This window comes from Gekko japonicus, unplaced genomic scaffold, assembly GCF_001447785.1.
Source record: "Gekko japonicus isolate JY-2015 unplaced genomic scaffold, Gekko_japonicus_V1.1 scaffold841, whole genome shotgun sequence".
NCBI lineage: Eukaryota > Metazoa > Chordata > Lepidosauria > Squamata > Gekkonidae > Gekko > Gekko japonicus.
The window spans coordinates 394,734-395,626 of record NW_015165261.1 but is presented as its reverse complement, the minus strand read 5'-3'; the positions used below and the strand labels follow the sequence as shown (position 1 = coordinate 395,626).

The window sequence follows — 893 nt, the reverse complement described above, 5'->3', positions numbered from 1 at the left end:
GTATAGTCGAGGCAGGCTGGGCTGGGGCACCCTTCCAGGCTGGAGCACTGATGTTATCAACTGGTGTCACATCCACCTACTTTCTGCTTGCTCGGGGGCTCCTAAGGACCAGAGTCCTGCCAGGGAAAAAGTCATCTCCAGATTTGTCGGGGTCAGACGCGCATGTGCGTTTCTTCTTTCCTGTTGGGGAAACCCACCTGCAACCGCAGGGCCATCGTGGGTCCGGAAAACGCGCGCTCGCGCACGCGGGGGGGGGGGGGGGGGGGGTACTTGTCCTTGGGTCAAAGTTACAATATTCATCAGACACGCCATGCATGGGGATTGAGGGAAAGATGCAAGCCACATGCGACTGTCGCACAAGGCGCAGGGCGGGGACCCCTGGACTCCGCCGGAGTACTCCGTAATGCGCGCAAAGGCCGTGCATGCGGCACCACACGCAGCGCCCGTCGGAGGAGTTGTCGAGGGAACAAAGGTGGCCGCGTGCACCCTCGCGAGTCACGTAGGAAAGACCTGCCGCCTGGCCCTCCGGCGCCACTGGCTTCCCCGCTGCGCAACAGGATCCTGCACCCCGCGGGCCGGGCCGTGGATCATCTGTCTGTCCCCGCGGGGCGCTGCTCGCACCTTTCCCTTCGGACCAGCCGTCTGGTCTGCCCACAAAGCGACCGCGGGGACAGCGGCGGGTCCGAACGAGCCCCCCCTCCCCCCCGACACTGCGAAGGGTTCCCGATTTCCTCCGCGGACCGACACGGCTCCCCGGAGTGCTTCGCCGGCCTGGGAAGGGGAGGGGAGGGGCGGGGCGCCACGCCCCCAGCAGTGCCGCACTCGGCGAGGCGCGGGGAGACAGACGTGTGAGGGAGGAGACGGCGGGCGGGCGGCGTGGCGCGCCACCACGA

The 893-nt window shown here is 67.1% G+C and overlaps 1 protein-coding gene across 1 annotated transcript in view; it reads left to right on the top strand.

The window, feature by feature from the left end:
• The first annotated feature begins 343 nt into the window (after window positions 1-343).
• The window catches only part of HTR7 (5-hydroxytryptamine (serotonin) receptor 7, adenylate cyclase-coupled), a 75,607-nt gene continuing 75,057 nt past the window's right edge, over window positions 344-893 (top strand). Inside the window, exon 1 of the mRNA XM_015410176.1 lies at window positions 344-825. Coding sequence (XP_015265662.1) covers window positions 344-825 — 482 coding nt within the window. The remainder of the gene's footprint in view (window positions 826-893) is intronic.